The 20,088-nt window shown below is 41.2% G+C and overlaps 1 protein-coding gene across 1 annotated transcript in view; it reads right to left on the minus strand.

The window, feature by feature from the left end:
• CNTNAP5 (contactin associated protein family member 5) overlaps nt 1-20,088 on the minus strand; it is an 883,495-nt gene that overhangs the window by 56,801 nt on the left and 806,606 nt on the right. The window contains exons 20-21 of the mRNA XM_059704743.1: nt 17,954-18,084; nt 9,590-9,677 (exon numbers count right to left, since the gene is read on the minus strand). Coding sequence (XP_059560726.1) covers nt 9,590-9,677; nt 17,954-18,084 — 219 coding nt within the window. The remainder of the gene's footprint in view (nt 1-9,589; nt 9,678-17,953; nt 18,085-20,088) is intronic.

The raw sequence follows: 20,088 nt of genomic DNA on the forward strand, positions 1-20,088 counted from the left end.
AAAGAAATATGTCCCAAATAAAAGAGTAAAAGAAAACCTGGGGTTAGGGAACTGAATTGAAATGGAGGTAAGCAATCTACCAGATGCACAGTTCAAAGCAGTGGTTATAAGAATGCTCAATGAATTAAGAAGAATAGATTTATTCAGTGAGAATCTTAAAAAGGGGATAGAAACATAAGAAGGTCATAGAAAACAATTAAAAGAACAAGTTAAAATAAAGAATACAATTACTGAAATTGAAATACACCAAAAGAAAGCAACAGCAGACTAGAAGCAGCAGAGGATTGAATCAACAATTTAGAAGCTAATGCAGCAAAAGCATCCCAGCAGAACAACAAAAAGGAGAAAGAATTATTAAAAAATGAGGGTATTTTAAAGGATCTTTGTGACAATATCAAGTGTAACAATATTTGCATCATAGGAGTATGAAAAGGTGAAGAGAGAGAGGAAGGGATTGAAAACTGATCTTGAAGAGATAATGATGGAAAATGTCTCTAACCTGAAAAGAAAGCACATACAAATTTAGGAAACACACGGAGTCACAAAGATGAGCCCAAGAATGTCCACACCAAGACACATAATTAAAATGCCAAACGTGAAGGACAAAGAGGGAATCTTAAAGGCAGCAAGAGAAAAGTAGCTACCTGAAAGGGAGCACCCACAAGACTTGTCAGCGGATTTCTCTGTAGAAAGTTTGCAGACCAGAAGGGATTGGTACACAATATTTAGAGTGATAAAAAACAAGGACCTATAATAAGAATACTACACCCAGAAAAGCTATAATTTAAAATTGAAGGAGATTTGAAGAGGTTCTAAGAAAAGCAAAGTTAAAGGAGTTCATCACCAGCAAACCAGTATTAGAACAAATAGAAAAGCAACTTCTTTAAGAAAAAGAAGGGAAAGAATGATAAAAATATGAATAAAATGGCAATAACTACATACCTATAAATAATTACTTTAAATGTAAATGGAATAAATGTTTCAATAAAATCTACTGTGGCAGGATTAATAAGAAAAGAAGACCCACACGTATGTTGTATAGAATAGGCTCACTTCAGATAAAAACACACAGAGATTGAAAGAGAAGGGATGGAAAAATATATCTCATGAAAATGAAAAAGGCACAAAAGCTCAAGAACCAGTACTTATATCAGACAAAATAGACTTTAAAACATACGCTATAATAAGATACACGGAGGACCAAACAATTCCACTTTGGGGTATTTATTTGAAGAATCCCAGAACACTAATTCAAAGACATATTCATCACTACACTGCAGCATTATTTACAATAGCCAAGATACGTAAGCAATGTAAGTGTCCACTGACAGATGAATAGATAAAGAACAGATAGTATATATGCACAATGGAATATGAATCAACTTTAAAAAAATGAAATCTTGCCATCTGCAACAACATGGAAGGACCTAGAGAGTATTCTGCTAAGTAAAATAAGTCAAACAGAAAAGAACAAATACTATATGATTAATTTTTATGTGGACTCTATAGAATAAAATAAATAACTGAACAAAATAGAAACAAATTTATACATACAGAGCACATTTTGATGGTTGCAATAAGGGAGGGGGATTAAGGAATAGTCCTGGATGACTTCACAAGTGAATTTTACTAAAAAGTCAAAGAAGCATTAATACCTATCTTTAAATGATGCCAAGGATTTCAAGAGGAGGGAAGTCTTCAAAGCTCATTTTTTGAAGCCAGCATTACCCTGATTCCAAAACCAAGGACGTTATAAAAATAATTATAGACCAATATTTTAGATGAACATACATGCAAAAATTATAAATAAAATATTAGTAAACCAAATTCAGTAACACATTAAGATCATACAGCATGATCAAGTGGGATTTATTCCTAGGATGCAAGATTGGTTCAATATCTGCAAATCAATTAAAGTGATGCACCACATAAACAAAATAAAAGATACAATTTGTATGATGATATAATTGATGCAGTAAAAGCACCCATTTTTAATAAACACTCTCAGCAAAATTGAAATAGAAGAAACACCTCAACATAATAAATGCCATATGTGACAAGCCCACAGCTAAAATCATATGCAATGGGCAAAAACTAAAAGCATTTCACATAAGATCAGGAATAAGACAAGAATGTACACTTTCACACTAATGTTCAACATCTAATCTAATAAAAGAGAAACATGGTAATTGGCGTACGACCGCTACCCTTCCCATTGGCTAATCAGCGAGATATGAAAATTAACTGTCAGGCAAGATGGCGGCCAGCAGCCAGGCAGCTTGAAACTAACATGAGGCTTGCTTGCTTCAGTGACAGAGGAAACCAATGTTCCCCGCCTGCCTTGCAGGCCTCCGAGCTGGCAGTTTGAAACATTTTAACAAATATAGAAGCTAAAAAAAAACCCCAGAAACCAGCTTTCAGAGACCTGGGATCTCAGAGCTGGAGTCAGAGCTGGAGTTATACATTGTTTCGATTACCTACTTTCAGCAGCGGAGGCCTAAGAGCTGGAGCCTCAGAGCTAAAGCTGGCCCAGAATTAAAAAAAAGAAAAGAAAAAAAGGAGTGGTTGGGAGCTTCCGTCACCCGCCAGCCTGAAAACAGCCCTCAGCCCCTCACCCAGACTGGCCAGGAACCCCAGTGGGGACCCCCACCCTGAAGGGTGTGTGACCAGCTGCAAACAGCACTCAGCCCCTCACCCAGGCATGCCAGGCACCCCAGTGGGGACCCCCACCCTGAAGGGTGTGTGACCAGCTGCAAACAGCCATCATCCCCTCACCTAGGCTGGCCAGGCACCCCAGTGAGGACCCCCACCCTGATCCAGGACACCCTTCAGGGCAAACCAGCCAGCCCCACCCATGCACCAGGCCTCTATCCTATATAGTAAAAGGGTAATATGCCTCCCAGCACTGGGATCAGCGGAGACGAGAGGCCTCCTGGCACCGGGATCAGCGTGACAGGGTCAGCGCCGAAACCCCCTGATCGCCCTGCGGCACTGTGTGTGACAGGGGGTGGGGCCACAACCTCCCTATCTGCCCTGCTCTGTTCCTGACAGGGGAAGGTGCCCCAACCTCCTGATCAGCCCTGCTCTGTGCCTGATGCGGGGGAGCTCCGCAACCTCTGATCGCCCTGTGGCTCTCTGTGTGACAGGGTGCGGCACCCCAACCCGCCCCCCCCATGGGCCCTGCTCTGTGTGTGACAGGGTGCGGCGCCCCAACCCCCCCCCACCCTCACGGGCCCTGCTCTGTGACAGGGTAGAGCCATAACCCATCGGCCCTGCCCTGAGTGTAAGAGTGGCGGCGCCCCAACCCCTTGATAGGCCCTGCTCTGTGGGTGATAGAGGGCGGCGCCCGAACCCCTTGATCCGCCCTGCTCTGTGTGTGACAGGGGGCAGTGCCTCAACTCCCCTATTGGCCCTACTCTCTGAGTGACAGGGTGGAGCTGCTCAACCCCCTGATGGGCCCTGCTCTGTGCATGACAGGGGGCAGCGCCCCAACCCCCAGATTGGCCCTGCTCTGTGCGTGACAGGGGTGGCGCTGCAACATCCCCACCGACCCTGCCTTGATTGTAACAGGGGGCGGTGCCCCAACCCCTCAATTGGCCCTACCCTGAGCGTGACTGAGGGTGGCATCGCAACCCCCCCGATCCGCCCTGCTCTGTGCATGACAGGGGGCAGCGCCCCAACTCCCCAGTCGGCCCTGCTCTGAGTCCGACCAGGGGCTGCACCTAGGGATTGGGCCTGCCCTCTGCCACCCGGGAGCAGGCCTAAGCCAGCAGGTCGTTATCTCCCGAGGGGTCCCAGACTGCGAGAGGGCACAGGCCAGGCTGAGGGACCCCTCCTTCCCCCCGAGTGCACAAATTTTTGTGCACCGGGCCTCTAGTAGTATTCTAAGTGCTAGCCATATCAATAAGATAAGAATAATAATAAAAACACATCTGTACTGGAAAGGAAGAAATAAAACTGTCATTATTTGCAGATATCATCCTATATAATAAAGAGTAATATGAAAATTGACCATCACTCCAACACACAAAATGGCCACCCCATGTGGTCAAAGATGGCCACCACAAGATGGCTAGCAGGGGAGGGCAGTTGGGGGCGACCAGGCCGGCAGGGGAGGGGAGTTGGAAGCGACCAGGCCAGCAGGGGAGGGCAGTTAGGCATGGATCAGGCTGGCAGGGGAGTGGTTAGGGGGTGATCATGCTGGCAGGCAGAAGTGGTTAGGGTCAATCAGGCAGGCAGGCAGGCAAGTGTTTGGGAGCCAGCAGTCCCGGATTGTGAGAGGTATGTCCGACTGCCTCCGAGGGGTCCCAGATTGGAGAGGGTGCAGGCTGGGCTGAGGGACACCCCCACCCCCCGTGCACAAATTTTGTGCACCGGGCCTCTAGTGATACTATATATATAAAGAACTTTAAAGATTCCACACCAAAAACAACAACAACAACAACAACACATTTATTAGAGTCCTGGACAGTGTAGCTCAGTTGGTTGAGCGTCATCCCATGCACCAAAAGGTCACCAATTTGATTGCTGGTCAGGGCACATACCCAGATTAGGGGTTTCGTCCACAGTTTGGTTGCATATGGGAGGCAACCAATTAATATTTCTCTCTCACATCAATGTTACTCTCTCCTTTTCTTTCACTATAAAAATCAATAAAAGTATCTTTTTAAATTTCTTAGAACTTGTAAATGAATGCAGTAAACTAGGAGAATACAAAATTAATATTCAGAAATTGGTTGCATTTGTATACCCCAATAATAAACTATCAGAGAAATTGAGAAAAATTCCATTTCCAATTACCCAATTACTATATATATATATATATATATATATATATATATATATATATATACATATATCACCCTGGCTGAGTAGCTCAGTTGGTTAAAGCATAATCATGATACACAAAGGGTTTTGGGTTCAGTCCTCAGTCAGTGTAAATATAAGAAGCAACCAATAATTGAATATATAAGCAGAACAACAAATCAATGTTTCTATCTTTATCCCTTCTCTCTTTCTCTAGAAAAATCAACCAATAAATTTTAAAATAAAATAAAACACCTGGGAATAAATTTAATCATTGTGATAAAAGAACTATACTTGTAAAATTATAAGATGCTGAAGAAAGAAATAAAGGAAGATACAAATAAATGGAAGTACATATTGTGGTCATAGATAGAAAAATTAACATCATTAAAAGTGCATACTATCCAATGCAATCTATAGATTCAACATCTTCCCTATAAAAATACAAATGGCATTTTTAGCAGAACTAGAACAAATAATACTAAGATTTATATGGAGCCACAAGAGACCACAATTAGCCAGAGCAATCCTAAAAAAGAACAAATTTGGAGGTATCACACTACCAGATATCAAATTATACTGCAAGACTATAGTAATCAAAACAGCATGGTACTGCCATAAAGACACACATAAATCAATAGAACAGAATAAACACCGCAGAACCAAATCCATGCCTCTATAATTAATTCATATGTGACAAATGTCAAGAATATAAAATGGAATAAAGAGCCTTTTCAATAAATGGTGTTGGGAAAACTGTACAGACACATGAAAAATAAATTAAAACTAGGTCACTTTCTTTGACCATGTACTAGTATATGAATAAACTCAGAATGGATTAAAAAAAATATAAGCCTGAAATATTAAAACACCTAGAAGAAAACATAGGCAGAAAACACTTTGAATTACTCTTAGTAATATATTTTTTTTTTTCTTATATGTCTTCTTGGTCTGGGAAACAAAAGAAAGATTAAACAAATAGGGCTATATCAAACAAAAAAGTGTTTGTACAACAAAGAAAAAAACATCAACAAATAGAAAAGAAACAACCTGAATGGGTGAAGATATTTAACAATAATACATCCAATAGAGTTTAATATAAAAAAATTATAAATATCTCATGCCACATAACACTAAAAACAAACAAACATACAATTCAACTAAAAAATGGGCAGAAAACCTAAATAAATACTTCCCCAAAGGGGAATATAGATGGTCAGTAGATTTATGAAAATATGCTAAATGTCACTAATCATCAGAGAAATGCAACTTAAAACCACAATGAGATATCACCTCATACTTATCAAAATGGCATTCATCAATAAATCAACAAATAACAATGTGATGATGTGGAGAAAACGGACTTCTCATGAATTTTTGGTGAGACTGCAAATTCATGCAGCCACTATCAAAAACAGTATGCAGATTCTTCAAAAAAATAAAAATGTAACTATCTTATAATCTAGCAATTTGACTTCTGTTTTTTTATTTTATTTTATTTTCTGGAGAAATCCAAAACATTAATTTGAAAAGATGTATGCAACATTATGTTCATTGTAATATTATTTACAACTAGAGGCCCAGTGCATGAAAATCATGCATGGGGAGGAGGGTTCCTCAGCTGGCCTGCACCATCTCACAATCCGGGACCCCTCGAGGGATGTCCAACTGCTGGTTTAGGACAAATTTTGCAGGCAAACGAGCAGTCGGACATCCCTTTTGCAATCTGGGACTGATGGCTCTAACCGCTCACCTGCCTGCCTGCCTGATCGCCCCTAACCATTCTGCCCGCTTGTCTGATCAGCCCTAACTGTTCTACCTGCCTGCCTGATTGTCCCTAACTGCTTGCCTGCCTGCTTGGTAGCCCTTAACCACCTCTGCTTTGGCCCCTGTTGCTGCAGCTTTGTCTGGAATGATGTCGGAATGGTCTTTCAGCTGTCTGGTCTAATTAGCATATTACATTTTTATTATTATAGACTAGAGGCCCGGTGCACAAAATTCATGCACAGGGTGGGGTGTCTCCCAGCCTGGCCTGCACCCTCTCCAATCTGGAACCCCTCGGGGATGTCCGACTGCTGGTTTAGGCCTGATCCCTCTCACAGCCCAGGACTGCTGGCTCCAAATCGCTCTCCTTTCTGCCTGCCTGATTTCCCCTAACCACTTCTGCCTGCCAGCCTGAACACTCCCTAACCACTCCCCTGCTGGCCTGATTGATGCCTAACTGCTCCACTGCTGGCCTGATGGCCTACAACTGCCCTCCCCTTCTGCAACCCACCTCCTCTGCTGGAACCCGCCTTCTCTACTCAAGGTGGTGGAGACACCAGGATTGGCCTCCTCTATGCTGCGCAGAGCTGCAGGACCCCCAGGCCTCACTGCATGGAGTGGCCTCTGGGCCCTGCCTCCCCTGTGTGCACGGCCATCTTATGATTGCCATCTTGTGACGACATGAGGGCGTAACGCCGCCTATTAGTATAGATCAGTGATGGCGAACCTATGACACATGTGTCAGAGGTGACACGTGAACACATTTTTTTGGTTGATTTTTCTTTGTTAAATGGCATTTAAATATATAAAATAAATATCAAAAATATAAATCTTTGTTTTACTATGGTTGCAAATATAAAAAAAATTTCTATATGTGACACGGCGCCAGAGTTAAGTTAGGGTTTTTCAAAATGCTGACACGCAGAGCTCAAAAGGTTCGCCATCACTGGTATAGATAGCCAAGCAATGAATACAAACTCTATGTCCATCAATAAATGACTGGATAAAGATAATGAGCAATACAAATACAATGGAATATTACTAGGATATAAAAAATAATGAAGTCTGATTATGGCAACATGGATGGACCTAGAGAGTATTATACTAAATGAAATAAGTCAGAGAAAGACTAATACTGTATAATTTTACTTATATTAGTATGTGTAATCTATAAAACAAAATAAATGCACAAACAAGGCAGAAACAGACTCAGACACAGAGACCAAACTGAGGGCTGCCAGATTGGAGGAGGCTATCAGATTGGGGCTGGGTAAAAAATATAAAGAGATTAAGAATTATAAATTGGCAGTTACAAAATAGTCACAGCTTAGGAAATCTAGTAAGAAGTATTGTAATAATTATGTATGGTGCCAGTTAGATTTCTTGGGCAACTATCTCAGTTTGACAGAAGTTTGACAGTAGGTACTATACTTACTGGGGATCACTTCATAAGTTATATAAATGTTTAACTACTATGCTAAATATAATATGGAATTTCATCTGTATTTGCAAACAATAGAAAAATTAAGAGAAAACCTGGTAAGTAGAGTGTTCAGAAATATAGGAAGGAATGAACAACAAGTAGATTACTGCCCGCCTTAGTAAACCAAAAATAGAAGTGTGTACATCAAATACTAATTAATAAAAAGAGGTAATGGAATAAGAAAGTAACATGAAATGTAACTTTGAGCTCGGTCACTTGATTGGCTCATTCAACTGCCACTGGAAACTAAAATGTAACTTTTTAGACCTAACTGGAGCTAGATTTCTGGGTGCACATTATTCTCGAAAAACCAAAGTATTCAATTTATGGATCTGAGAGGCTGCAGTGAGACCAGAGTCATTGTCCTGCTTTCTCAATTGTGCCTACTGCCCTACCAAGTCATGGAACATGAAGTGTCCTCCACCACCATTGTTCAGAGCCCTTCTTCTCCTCTAGGGAGCTGACATGCAGTGCTAGGTCACAGTGGCCTCTGGGCTTCAGGCTAGCATCAGTGATGTCCTCGTTGGTGACAACTCCCCATTAACCAAATCAAAAATTTGGGGGAGTCGTTTTGAAAGACTAACAAGAGTCCACACCAGAAGAGCTGCCACAATTTTGTAAGCAAATAATTTCCTGTGTTAAATTCATTCCTCCTTAAACTGTCCCCGGTATTTGTTTTCTGCAATGTACTGTGATTGAGAGAGTAAATAACAGCAAGATAGAAGCACAGGGAAAGTTGAAGAAGTAGAAAACAAGGAGGCAGAAACAAATTCAACCTTAATAAGTGGCCCCAAATTGTAAAGGGACTTGCTTTTGCCAACTTATAAAGTTGACGGTTAGACTGGATAAATTGCAAAATTAAACTCTATGCTTTTCATAAGATTATACATGACACTTAGAAAAATAAATATTAATAGAAAATATATGGAAAAAGTAGGCCCGGTAAATATTTACTAAAGTGAAACTGAATGACAAAGTAGATTTTATCACAAAGAGAAATTAAAGTTTAAAAATAATGCCAGTAATAAAAAAAAATCATTAAAATCATTGGAAAGTTTTAATCTTCCCTGCATTTAATAAATACCTTCATAAAATATAAAATAAAAATTTATAGAACTTCCAGTAAAATAAAAGAAAATCCACAATTATAGTAAGAGATTTCAATCCCTTTTCAATTGTTGATGAATTAGTAAAGAGATTAAGGATTTGAGCAACCTAATAATTAGGGTTTCCAAATCCTTAATGGCTTTAGGTAAAAATTAAGTAAATTTAAGTAAAAAATTAAGTAAGCCTTTTAAATTAATAGATTAATTCTAAATTGAGTTAAAAAAAATCACTTAGTGTTTTTTTGTTAATTTACCCTATTCAAGATTCCATAATATAGAGGCAAATGCCAATTCCCAAACCACCACACACATATCATAGCTTCTCCCGTTCCAGAAATCTTGGTTCTAGATTTGAATCACTTAATATCCTGATGACAATCATTTATTCATTCATGTATTTTAACAAAGTCCAGTGGACAGGAGTACAGACCTGTGACTTTGCCCAAGGTGAGTGACCTCACAGCCCTGAACTCCACTTCTGGGGAGAAGTTATAATTCAGCCGGAGCTGCTCATCCATCTGCGGGGAAAAGAAACAAGATGCATCAACAAAGTCTGCCCCCAAAGGGCACGCCACGCCTCCTCTGAAAATAGCTGCGGCCTCCATGGGGCGGACCCCTCTCTGGGGCTTTCCCCTGGAGAGATGGGAAATGCCTCACTAATCCTCCCGCACTGCACGCAAAAGGCCCTTTCCTTTCTCTTGGCTTTCACACAAGTCTTCTCCCTGGAAATTCTGTGCAGCTTTTACAGTATTTATCTCCCCACTGAGATTTTCTCGCCAAATTCTTTGCTGCAAATAATCAAACAAGTAAAGCCTTCTTAGAAGCCAGGAACCTGCTGTGTAGGATTAACATGAAATGGAAAGCAGGCGCTCATTCCACATTTCTCCCCCCTCCTCCCCATTTTGTCCTTGGAGCCATCGCTGTTTCCTTTTCTCCATTGGTTCTGACCTTCAGGTATGGACACTGGGGGGTTTTTTTGGGCAAATATCTCCGTTTGGCAGAAGTTCGGCCCTGGGGGAGGAGAGCCTCGCCGGGTAGTTGTCGCCTACATGAACCCCATCTCACAGGTGTAAGCAAAAGCCGCTACTGGGGTTCTTCAGGCCTTTATTGCTAGAATCGTTTTTAGGGAACCCTTCACGGCTCACCCACCACTAATTTCAGTTTCACCTCTTTGCTGTCTGACTCCTCTATCTAAGGCAGTATTTCCCCAACCCATTTCACTCTTTCCGGTCTAGTCAGATCTTGCCGGTTTCTTTCAAACTCTACTCTGAATATTTAAATGATATCCCTGGAAGGGATCCTCATTGTCTTCAGGTTTATCTGAAAGAGAAGGAACCTGGGACCCTTTTATCTGGGTGCCCTTGGGGAGTGACTGATCAGGACTAGTAACCATTTTCCTGGCTCCTACTGCTGGGACTTCCTTTCTGCCGCTTTTTGCCGAGCAGTAGCTTCTGCTGCGAGAGAAGTCACTGGCTGTGACCTGTGGTAAGTGATTACATGATTTATTACCCTTCACTTATGAAACTAGACTGTAGTAATATCTGTTATTTTTTGAGCACTTGTCATATCAGATACTGCACTGAAGCATATTTCGAAATATATTCTTCTCTGGAACATTATGAAGTAAGCAGTATTGTCCCTGTATCACAGACCGGGGGGTGATATCATCCATAAATCAACGACGTGGCCAAGGCCACACACAGTGTCCAGGAGCAGGGCCCCAGGCACTGTGTTTTTGGCTTTACTATCCATACCTCTCTAGACATGTGAACAACTTTTAGACAATCACTGTGTGTTTTATTTCTGAATTTCTACAAAATTAATTAACAATATTTAAGTACCTACTGTGTGCCAGACACTGTTCTAGGTGCTCCCAGAGCCCACAGCTCCTGGAAGCTTTCATTGATCCCTTGCTCCGGTAAATGGATCCTCACCTCATGGTGCCTCTTTCTGCTCTAACTTTGCATTACGCTGCATCATAATGACCCACTTTTTCTCTCTCATCCTCTCCAATAACCTATTGGCTCTTTGAGAATATGGATATCTTATCAATATATGTCTTCTAAAGGGTCTACTACAAAAACATGGCAAAATAATTTCTAGCACAAGTTTGCTGAGTGGTTAGGTAAGCGTCCGTGTTGCTTCCATTTCTACCTCATAGGCTAGGAAGACAGAGCGCATGGCACCACCAGGATGCCTGCTGTGCAGGAGGTGCCCATCCCCAGGCTCAGGGATTCAGATGCCCTAAGGAGCTTCTTCCTGAGCTACCTCGGAGCTCTCAGCTGCCTTCCTTTTCTCTGGAACTGCCCCTCCCAGCAGGGGCAGGGGTCCTCCTCCACAGTGCAGGTGGGGCAGAGGCTGAAGTGAGTGGGGATTTCCTGCTGCGTGGAAAGCAGCGGCAGGATTCGGAGAAATGAGGTTCAGCTGAGCTTCCTCTGGCTCCGGCCCTCACCTCCTCCCCAGGCTCCACAGGGTCGGCTTCCTGGGGAAAGGGTCACCGGACATTGACAGGCTTATGCTCAGATGTCCCCCATGGAGAGACAACGATTCAAGTGCATGACTCATTCCTATCCTCTCCTGCTTGAAGGGACGTACCAGATGGCTAAGGAAGAGAGAGGGAGGCAAATGGTAATTAAAGGAGTTTAGAAAAATGAGTATTTGTAGAGGTTTGGAGAGGAAGGTAGAGGGACTCAAAAGAGACTGGAGGCTAGTGATGGAGTGTGGTCCACGCAGCACACGGGATGAGGGCACCTGAAAACTATACTGATTCAGACGCTGTGACCAATGTAAACAATGTAGGAAATGCATAAGGTAAAAGCAGCATAGAGGGGCATTAAGGGGGTACCACAAACATTTATTCTCAGGAATTCTATATGTACGAGATGGCCTAGTCGAGGGCATCATTTAAGTATTCAGTGGGAAGTGCATTTTTGTTTTAGACTTTATTGTTACTTTCTGGTTTAACATTTTTATTCCTAATTAACGATTGGAGGCTCAGGTCTGTCACCTGGCTGAGAAGCGTGACTGACCTCAGAATCTGGGACCCTGCCACTGACTGAGATGAGAAAGGGAGGAAAATGCCGAGATGCCAGGCCGCGGGCTTGGTTCCTTAGCTCTGCTCTTTCATATGATATTTACAAGAACTGACTGAGCTCAGTTCTATCTGCACCCCCCTTTTCTAAAGGTAAGTATGCTGATGCTTGGGGAGGTGAGTCCAAGACACATCGCTGGTCCAAGACACATAGCATCAGTAAGGAGCATGGATTCACACCCGGGTCTGTTTACACTGGGAATGCCTCTCTTGACCTCCAGATCTTCATCTTTCAAAAGAAGCAATTAGATACTTGGTTTCAAAAATGCCTGACACCTGCTTCTTCACAGCTTGTTGTTTTGTGGCATTTTGGGCACTGGCTTAATCTGTTTAACGTCATAAGTGCATTTTAGATTAAAGCTCAACTTCCCTACCAAAGCATTTTTGCAAGCATCTGTCTTAAAATACACTAATCCCATTACAATTCTCAAAACATCACCAGGAGTTCTTGCTTCTGGCTGCAGACCCAGCCCCCAAGGTTGCCTTCCTGTCATCAGAAATAGAAGAGAGGAGGAGGAGCAGCTCCAGGCCTGGGGAATGGGAGGATCTGCTATTAGGTGCTGGATGCCTCTGGCTTGCCTGCTTCTCACAGGTCTGAGTGCTGCCAGAGACCCTCAGGCCACAGGCCAGTGGGGGTGGGGAATAGGGGGTTGTGGGTTAGTGTGGTGGTGGGGCAGGGAATGGAGTCTCACAGGTCTGAGTGCTGCCAGAGACCCTCAGGTCACAGGCCAGGCGGGAGTGGAGGGGTGGGGTGGTGGGGTGGTGAGTTGGGAGTTGTGGGTTAGTGGTGGTGGTAGGGGGGAAATGGAGGAGTAGAGTAGCCTCCCCTTTTCTATTTTTACTGAACAGCTTGTTCTAAATCCGCGGTTCTCAACCGGTGGTTCACGACCCCTTTGGGGGTTGAATGGCCCTTTCACAGGGGTCACCTAAGACCTTCGGAAAACACATATATAATTACATATTGTTTCTGTGATTAATCACTATGCTTTAATTATGTTCAATTTGTAACAATGAAATTGGGGGTCACCACAACATGAAGAACTGTATTAAAGGGTCGCGGCATTAGGAAGGTTGAGAACCACTGTAAATGGAGAGGAAGAAGAAGGGATCGAGAGGGAAGGGGGAGTGTCAGGGAGGCAAGTACGTTACCTTATTGGTTAAATAAGTTGATTTGAAGTTAAAAAGGAAAAATGTCCCTGCCTCCAGCTCTCTCTGCTCCTTTCATGCTTTGGAAATTGTATGTCCTCAACTACTATGTGCTTATCATTGCCTATTAATTGATTGGTGGGAATTCTTTAGAGGGAGAAAATAAAATACCATTTCTTATTCTCTCACTTCCCTGTTTGTGTCTTTCATTTGTGGAAAAGAAGTTAGAAATTATATAGAAGGAGGAGGAAAAGCGCATTTTATATACAAATGCTCACCAGAATGCATCCCAGATGTCCCCCCAGGACCTCAGTCAAAACATATTCAAACAAGAACTCATCATTTCCATCCCTTTCCTCCTTCAATCTGGCCTAAGTCCAAATTTTCTCCTATGATTTTCCTTCTTATTTCAAGAGCAAATGTTAGAGTAAGAACATTAAATTATAATCACTCAGGGATTATAATTTGTATTACATATTTGACAGTTAATCCCGAATTTACACCCAATCAGGAAAACTGACAGTCAATCTAGATTCTCTCGTAGGCCATATCCACACACCCATGACCTTAAAAGGACAGGGAGCTTTCATGAACTCTGGAAATAAAAGGAGGCCTGCGTGGGAAGCGTGGAGTTTCAAAGGGATTGGTGATAGATGAGAAGGTTGCAAGGGTGCTGGCTCATGGAGACCCTCTCAGGTCAGTGCAAGGTCTTTGGCTTTGGACAGAAGAGTAACACAATCTGACTAATCTCTTAACAGAATCCCTCTGGCTACAGTGTTGAGAATAGGCTTCAGAGAAACAAACAAACAGCAGGGGCCCTTCCATTAAAAGGCAACTGTAAGCTGTAATAACCCAGGAAACGATGAGAGTGGCTTGGAGCAGGGCAGAAGCTGTTGATCATTAGGATGTTGCAGGAATAGAGATGAAACCGCAATTTTAACGTTGAGCAACTGCAAGAGCAGAGTTGCCATTACCTGAGCTATGGGAGGTGATGGAAGGTGATGGGTATTTGGAGGAAGATTTTCAACAACTCAGCCTTAAGAGGTTACATTCAAGATGTCTGAGAGACATCCACACACATATGTCAAGTAGGCAGGTGAATGTATAGGTCTGGAAATCAGGGAAAGGACTGATGTTAGAGATACATTTGGGATTCATTCATCAGCATACAAATGGCATTTGGGATTAATTTATCAGCATTTCACATGGACTTGTAACCAGACAACCAAGGGGTCTGGGCTGCCTGTCACTACTTGAGCAAATTAAGCAGAGACAGGGTTGAGTCATATATGAGCATTTATTCCAATCCTGCCAGCAGTATGGGAGAGCAGCAGGTCAGCCACAAAAATCTGTTCTGCCCCTCTGCATAAACAAGCTGCTTATACTGAATAGAAAGGCAAAGATTACTTGGGAAAGTAAGAATTATAGGCATGGGGAAGTAGGCATGGTATAGTCATTACAGGTTACTAGTCATGCGGGCTGGGGGGTGGGGCACAGAGGGCAGGTGCCTCTGGGTGCCCTGGGACCAGATTACAGGCGATAGGGGCTGGGGGTTGTAAAGAGCAGGTGCCTCCAGGACTAGACTATTTCATACATGAAGTTGTAAATCTCTCCATAATGACAGTCAGTTCTCAGAAGGAGGATGGACTGCATTCCGATATTAGCTCCCATGTCCGAGGGCGTATAACTCCCAACAAAGTTAGGCTGTGCTTTCTAATCAGAACAGAACCATCGTGGTTAACAGAGCACAATTAATATTTCTTATAATTATAGCTGGTCCCCAATATTCTATTTCTGCCCCTTACAGACTGGGTGAGTGAAATGAGCCACAGAATGAGTGCAGTTTAAAAAGAGAAGACTCTGAAGATGGAGTCCAGGGAGATTCCAAAGGTTAGAATTTGGAAGTTAAAGGGGGACCAACAAGATAAATTAGACACAAGGTGAAACACCAGGTGAAAGTATGTCCTGCAAGCCTAATGGCAATATGACCCAAGAGCCGACAGCAAGTGCTGTGTTAAATGGTGATGAGAAGACTGTGCTAGGGTGAGGGACTGCGGCATGGAAGGGTTACAGAATGTTACAGAATGTGCTAAGGGGAGGAAATGGGACATGAGAAATTGAATGTGCTGGGAGGGGGGGACTGACGTATGGAGGATTGTGTCAGGGTTAGGAACCATAGAAGAAAAATTGCTAAATTGTCTTAGAAAAACAATGTATTATGATACGCTCCAGCCAGGTGTGACTCTGTTTACCCCCCCTTTGTTCTTATGAACTTTCTATGAACTTCTGAGGTAACACTGTTGTGCTATAAAGGATCATACTGCACCCTTGATCTCTGCCACATGCTCCAAATCTCCCAGAGGGGGAGATAGGCGCTGTGGTCAGCTGGCCAGCTTAATAAAGGCTCTTAAATTTAAATTCTGAGTCGGTGGTCTATCTCGTTGAGCCAACCCATAACAAAGACAAGTAAGAAAAGACCATTGGATTTTGCAAGATAAGGCCATGGTGTCTTGAGAAGTATTATTTTGCTGTAACACAGGGAGAAAAATCATTGATATGGATTTTAAAAAAATAAATGCAAAATTCAGAAACCAAGTATATATAAAATATCTCCAAGGATGTTAGCAATAAACTAACAGAAAAAATATAATTAGATAACAGGATAAAAGTCCTCCTTCCCTGCCTTAGAGCATGTTTTTTAGTGTTTTTGTTTGTTTGTTTTCTGTTGTTGTTGTTGTTTGCTATTTATGTAATGTTTGCATAATTTATGCTTTGGGAAGCCATCCGATAGAGCTGGTAAATGTTGAAAAGAGAAAGAAAGTGCAGAATGCTGAAGGAATGTTTCTAAGTAGGATATGAGATTTAGCCCACAAGTGGTGGATCAGGCCTTAGCTAGGGCCATTAACTCTATATAGTCAACAACAAGTCACAGAAAGAGTACAAAGACACAGATGCAGGTGGTTGGGTAAATGTGATGGTGAGTATATACCGTCCGAATGTTAAATCTTTTTTCACAAGAAAGAAGAAAAAAATGTCATCTGCTGAGAGTAAGTATGTAGTTAATATTGTTGGTGGTATAGAAGACATAAGGAGGCTTAAAATGATCACCTAGACCAGTGATGGAGAACCTGTGACACGCGTGTCAGAGGTGACACGTGAACTCATATTTTTGGTTGATTTTTCTTTGTTAAATGGCGTTTAAATATATAAAATAAATATCAAAAATATAAGTCTTTGTTTTACTAAGGTTGCAAATATCAAAAAATTTCTATATGTGACACGGCACCAGAGTTAAGTTAGGGTTTTTCAAAATGCTGACACGCTGAGCTCAAAAGTTTCGCCATCACTGCCCTAGACTGTGGTCGGCAAACTCATTAGTCAACAGAGCCAAATATCAACAGTACAACGATTGAAATTTCTTTTGAGAGCCAAATATTTTAAACTTACACTATATAGGTAGGTACATTGTTATCAACTTAATTAGGGTACTCATAAGGCTTAGGAAGAGCCACACTCAAGGGGCCAAAGAGCCGCATGTGGCTCACGAGCCGCAGTTTGCCGACCACGGAGTCCTAGGAGATAAAAAATATGATGGATTAAAACAAATAAGGGGTGACTGCTGGGAAGATTTAAAAGTTAACTTCAGGTCATGATTCTAGAAATGATGATGTGGACTCTGCCAATTCTCTATCGTCTCCTGTGTGATCTTTATACCATGAATTTTACACTGAAATTCTATGGAGTGCCTGCCACATACTGTACTTTTTAAAAAATTCTCACTCAAGGATATTTTTCCATTAATTTTTATAGAGAGTGAAAGAGAGGTAGAGAGAGGGAGAGAGAGAGAGAGAGAGAGAGAGAGAGAGCCTGGTTGTCTCCTGCATGTGCCCTGACCAGGGCCTGGGATTGAACCTACAATCATGGTACATGGCCTTGACCAGGAATTGAACCCACAACCTTTTGGTCCACAGGGCTGACACTCTAACCAGCCAGGGCCACATATTGTACTCTTCAGGACAACTTTACCAATGCTCCCATAGATTCCCTGCCTGAGCACTTTGCTCTCTCTTCATCTAGCCAATTCCTATTAACCTCCAAGACTCACTTTAGTCCTAACTTCACCCAGGAATTGAATACTGATGTCCAGTGTCCTCCTCCATGCTCTCATTTCACATGGGCACACTTTTGTCTTAGCCCTGGCCAGTCTCTCATGATTTCCAGTTCACTCATATGTCTTCCCATTCTACTACAATTCAGGGGTTATAATCTTAAGTAGGCATCAGAATCACCTGCTGACTCCCTTGCAAAGAAGTTTCTGATTAAGTGGACCTGTTGTAGGGCCCAAGAATCTGCATTTCTAACAAAGCCCCAAGTAATGCTGATGCTGGTTGAAAGGGTGCAGCAACACTCTGAGAACCATTATTCAACCTTTTCAAAGACTGGGCCAAATGTAATTCTTATCTATCTCTAGAACTTGATTCCATACTTGGCATGGGATAGAAGCTCAGAAAAGTGTTTTTTGAGCATCCAAGGCATAAAAAGAGGAAAATAAGTTACCTGAATGGTAAGTTCTCTTCCCTCTCGGTTAATCTTCAAGTGGTGCATCCTTCTATTAGCAAAGTTCTCTACCTCAATGGTGAACACATGGGTTTCTTCCTTGCTCAGCTGATAGTGAACTTGTAAGCTTCCTTGAAAAATAAATGTTAGAAATTAGAATTAAAAATAAGACCCATAAATTTTAGAAGTATGATCAGATTGTATTTTAATTGATCATTATTATTCAATTAAATTGAAATTTTAAATTAAATGAGAAATCCATGCTTTAATTATTTTATCATTTAACTTTTTAAAAGATATGTTATTATTATAGCATTTGGGTGCATAAAGAAATCTCTGAGTATAGCTGCAAAATTAAAGCATGTGTGTGTGTGTGTGTGTGTGTGTGTGTGTGTGTGTTATCAGAAACCAAAATACCAGTTTGTAAAACAAAATAGCCACAAGTCTATTTTTTAATTGAATTATGAAAATTTTAATAAGACAGAGTGTTTTTCTACTCTTTCTTTAATTCCTACCATATCCTATTCCTCCTTTTCTTCCTAACTGCCTTCATAAAATTCCATAATCTATAATGTAAAATAACCTAAGGCAGAAGATAAAAAGATAATTTTGGGTTATGAGGCCATTACCTAACAGTCAGCTAAGAGGAGAAGCTCCCTATAGTCAATCCTGGTTTTCTTATCTCCTCATCTTTTGGTTCACTAGTTGCTTTAGATGGTATTCTCTTTCAGACTTCTAATTTTAAGAATCTGAGTGTTTTAATATTTAATTCAACCAAATAAACATAATCAGCATGTGACAATTATGTATCAGTCATAATGATAAGAATCACATTCCTGAAGGGAATTTGGAGTCTTTTACAATCTCACACTTTGGCTCATTCATACACATATTCATGTGTATGCATTTGTCCATTTTAGAAATCACTTCTATTTCATACATCTTTTCTAACACCTACTTCACAACCATTCATTTTAGATGTCAATAATCTCAATGGGAATCCTGTTAAAGAATTCTGAAGCTTCCTTAACATCACAATTTATGTCAAAAACACCCCAACAAGGCAAATAAATACCTAAATCAAATATTAACAGGCAGAAAGGGAGATATTGACAAGAACACAATAGTAATAGGGTATTTTAAAACCTTACTCACATCAATGAATAGATCATCCAGATCTAATATCAACAAGTGGCTTTAGCAACACATTAGAGCATATGGACTTAACATATGCCTCCAGAACATTATACCCCAAATCAGCAGAATGCACATTCTTTTCAAGTGTATCTGCACTATTTTCCAGAATAGACCACATGTTAGGCCACAAAACAAGTCTCAGAAATTTTAAGAATATTGAAATCATATCATGTATCTTCCTCATTATTGATGTTAAAAAACTAGAAATCTATTGCAATAAGAAAGTTGGAAAAAAAATACAAACACAGGTTACCAAACAACATGTTACTAAACAATTATTAGGTTAATAAAGTAATCAAGCAGACATAAAACAGTATTTTAAGACAAATAAAAATGGAAACACAATGATCAAAAATTGTTAGATGCAGCAAAAGCAGTTAAAAGAGGGAAATTCATAGTGTTGTGCGCCTACATCAAGAAACAAAAAAAGTATCAAATAAATAATCTAAATTTATACCTAAAGGAAATAGAAAATGAAGAACAGAGAGAACCAAGATGGCGGCATAGGTAAACACTGATATATACCACCTCCCACAACCACATAAAAATTTCAAATAAAATGCAAACCATCATTCATAACTGCCTGAAATCTAGAGAAGTAAAGAAGAAAGTCCTACAACTAGAGAAGTAAAGAAAAAAGCACATTGAGACTGAAACTTTGCAGGCCAGAAGGGAGTTGCAAGAAATGTTCAAAGTGATGAATGGCAAGGACCTAAAGATTACTCTACCCAGCAAAGTTCTCATTTAGAATTGAAGGTCTGATAAAGAGCTTCACAGACAAGAAAAAGCTAAAGGAGTTAGTCACCACCAAGCCAGTACTACATGAAATGCTGAAGGGGATTTTTTAAGAAGAGGAAGAGAAAGAGGAAGAGGGAGAGGAGGAGGAGGAGGAGGAGGAGGAGGAGGAGGAGGAGGAAGAATAAGAAAAGAAGAAGAAG

This window comes from Myotis daubentonii, chromosome 7, assembly GCF_963259705.1.
Source record: "Myotis daubentonii chromosome 7, mMyoDau2.1, whole genome shotgun sequence".
NCBI classification, from domain to species: Eukaryota; Metazoa; Chordata; class Mammalia; order Chiroptera; family Vespertilionidae; genus Myotis; species Myotis daubentonii.